The sequence below is a fragment of the Lygodium microphyllum genome, chromosome 23, assembly GCF_053477565.2.
Source record: "Lygodium microphyllum isolate KBCC chromosome 23, Lygodium_microphyllum_v1.1.10, whole genome shotgun sequence".
Lineage (NCBI taxonomy): Eukaryota > Viridiplantae > Streptophyta > Polypodiopsida > Schizaeales > Lygodiaceae > Lygodium > Lygodium microphyllum.
In genome coordinates this window covers 43,371,286-43,374,183 of record NC_141157.1, presented here as the reverse complement: position 1 = coordinate 43,374,183, position 2,898 = coordinate 43,371,286, and the positions used below count along the sequence as shown (strand labels likewise).

Below are 2,898 nucleotides of genomic sequence, written 5' to 3'. Positions count from 1 at the left end.
GATCATGCTTTTTTGGGAGTCTTGACTCTATGTGCTCAAGGCACATGATATTTCTTCTCATGGTTACATCATGCTTTTTTGGGAGTCTTGACTCTCTCCTTAGGGCACATGATATTTCTTCTCATGGTTACATCATAGATCATCCTTGACCTCATCCTAGAAATCTCACTAGAACTAGTATGTAGTCCATCAAAACTATTTTGAAGATCAACCTTATCTCGAAATAGAAACAATGCACCTGCCTCAATCATTGGAGACCTATCTCCTTGCTGAACATGGTATAGAAGCTCCTAGCAAAAGCCATGTCTAATAAATTGATGCCCCTATTTAGCAAATATATCAACAAGCACTAGTATGGATTTATCAAGGGCAAGAATCCTGCCAATAATGTCATGAATGCAATTCTTACACTTAATTGAGCCAAAGCACCCAAGCAAGAGGTGGTTTTCATGCATCTAGACATTATCAAATCAAAATTTTTGTTTTAAAATGAATCCAACATTCAAGCATAAATATTGCAACAAATGACAAAACTTAACAACTACTTTTTCAAATATAATAAAACCCAATCATGTAAATCAAATATCAATTGAATACCTATGCAAAGCCTCACCTGGCAGAAGCCGTCCGCCTCGCAGTAGATAATATGATCAATGTAAGATCTGGTAGAATCACTGGATCAAAGGAAGCTATCGAAGAATTCGAAGGAGGGGAAAGCGCACCTGGTCACTGCACTAATAGCAATGCTGGGCGCGCACTAATTAGGCATGATTATAATCATAGCAATAATGCCCACCATGTCGCCGTAGCAGACCTGGGGTGCTCCTATGGCGAGAATGCCCTCGCCTATGCTAAGTTTATTGTGCATGCCTTGAGTCAGGGCTTCTCAGGGTTAACTGATAATCATAATCATACTGACCGTAATACTGTATCCGATCACCAGCCTGATCTTTATCCGGCCGCCATGATTAAGGACGTTCCTGATCATCGCAACAATCTATTAAATACTGAGGGTCGTGCCATGATGGAGATCCAGTACTTCTTCTCGGACCTTCCGTCTAACGACTTCAACCATCTGTTTCGATGTCTGGCTGCCGCCCCCAATCGTGATATCCTCTCCTGCGCATCATCAAGCACCGATGATCAGTCTCTTATCACCAGAGTGTATGCAGCGGGGGTGCCGGGCTCCTTCTACGACCGCCTCTTCCCATCAAGAAGCCTCAACTTCGTTAGCTGTGCATTCGCTCTGCACTGGCTGTCTCAGGTGGGCTGCATTCTTTTGGTCTGCTAGCCACAGTCGCATTACTGCGGGTAAGCGCATAGGCAAACGAGGGAAAGTATAGAACAGTAAGTCTTTTAGATCCGTACATATGACCGCATAGGGGTCATCGAGAGGAATTGAACAAGCCTAACATTGAATTTTTCATTTCCATGCAAGCCTAACATTGAATTTTACGTAATTTGAGAGATATGGTTTTGGGGGGGGGGGGGGGGAGAGAAGAGGAGGGATGGGGTCTGTCAAGGTCGTGATATACATGTAAAGTTGTGAGCTACTAATGTGACACTTTTTAACAAATCAATGAGTTACACCTAAGCAAGACTCTAGCCATATTCCCTTTTTTGGTTACAATACTAGCCCCCCAAGTGTTTGCTTTCTCCACCCATTTCACAATTAGTCCCCCTCACCCTAAAGAAGCTTTCTCGTCCTACTTTATCCTTTTGAATTTCAAGGCTTACATTAATTGATGGAGTCGTTTTTTACCTTGTACTATTCATCACTTTGCCTTGTCACAACATGTTCTTTTCTTCTATGTTCAACATATTTGCGAATCAAACGATAGATTGAGTTGGTTTAAATGATTGCCACATTTTAAATTTCTACAAGCATGTATAAATGTCTAACAAAACTCATTAACTTGTCTCAAGGTAAGAGTGTTTGAAGATGTTCATTGTTGCTTGAAACATTAGGCAACCCTTCAATGTTAGTCCTTAATGCTACACGTCTGATTATTAAAGTTCAATATCTTCTTTGATAAAAGCCTCCTTAAATGTTCGAATGGCTCAAACTTCAAACTTTAAGGACAGAAGAGTTTTCTCACCACAATTTCTCATCCTCCATATTTTATTTATAAAACATAAAACTAGTTGGAATAGGTATTGTGGTGATATATCATCTAGTTTCTATTCTTCCTCCACTTTTTGTTTAAAAAGCATGAAACAAGTCGTACATGTATGATATGTGATAGAGAATCTAATTTATATTCCCCATCCTTTCTTTTTTAACAAAAATTAACTTGCATTCTCTACTCTATATATGATCATATTAGGTACCACCTGATGTGTTGGACAAGTCATCCCCTTCATGGAATGGAGGTCATGTTTGGGTTTGGGGTAATGACCAAAGACCACAAGTTTCTCAAGCTTTTGCAAGACAATCGAAGGCCGATTTGATTCGATTTTTCAAGTGTAGAGTTGATGAGATGGCTACAAATGCTATTATGTTCGTTCTCACACTTGCTCGTGATGAAGGTCATGATTATCTCAACCTTTCCGATTACATGGGGTGTGCCTTTGTGGAGGATACATGGAATGAGATGGTGAATTAGGTGCATTTTTCTTCCATTAAAATTTATTATTATTTTGTTTATGGCTTTTCCTAATGTTAAGCATTCTTTTGGAAGACTTTTCTCTTCAACAAAATCCTTAGAACCGCCTGCAACACTTTCTTCACAACTTGATCCAAACACGTTTTTAAGCTAACAACTTTATCATAGAGACAAAAGATAGAATACCAATTGAAACATCTCTTTAAATGAGATATATTTTAACTATGTCTCATAGTTCAACTAATGTTTTTCCTCTAGTAATGAATATCTTATCATTGATCCAACCACAAGC

The 2,898-nt window shown here is 39.1% G+C and overlaps 1 protein-coding gene across 1 annotated transcript; it reads left to right on the top strand.

Annotated features, from left to right (window-relative positions):
* The first annotated feature begins 868 nt into the window (after positions 1–868).
* Positions 869–2,606, top strand: LOC148016110 (indole-3-acetate O-methyltransferase 1-like). The gene is made up of 2 exons (XM_087663868.1): positions 869–1,264; positions 2,328–2,606. Exons 1-2 carry the CDS (start codon positions 965–967, stop codon positions 2,604–2,606), a joined length of 579 nt encoding a protein of 192 aa, XP_087519994.1. The 5' UTR covers positions 869–964.
* The last annotated feature ends 292 nt before the right edge of the window (positions 2,607–2,898 follow it).

Bases quoted from the DNA above. Each gene is read 5' to 3' on its own strand.
- LOC148016110 (XM_087663868.1), top strand. From the start codon at position 965: ATGATTAAGGACGTTCCTGATCATCGCAACAATCTATTAAATACTGAG. The intron at 1,265-2,327 runs GTGGGCTGCATT...TGATCATATTAG, and splicing joins CTCTGCACTGGCTGTCTCAG to GTACCACCTGATGTGTTGGA.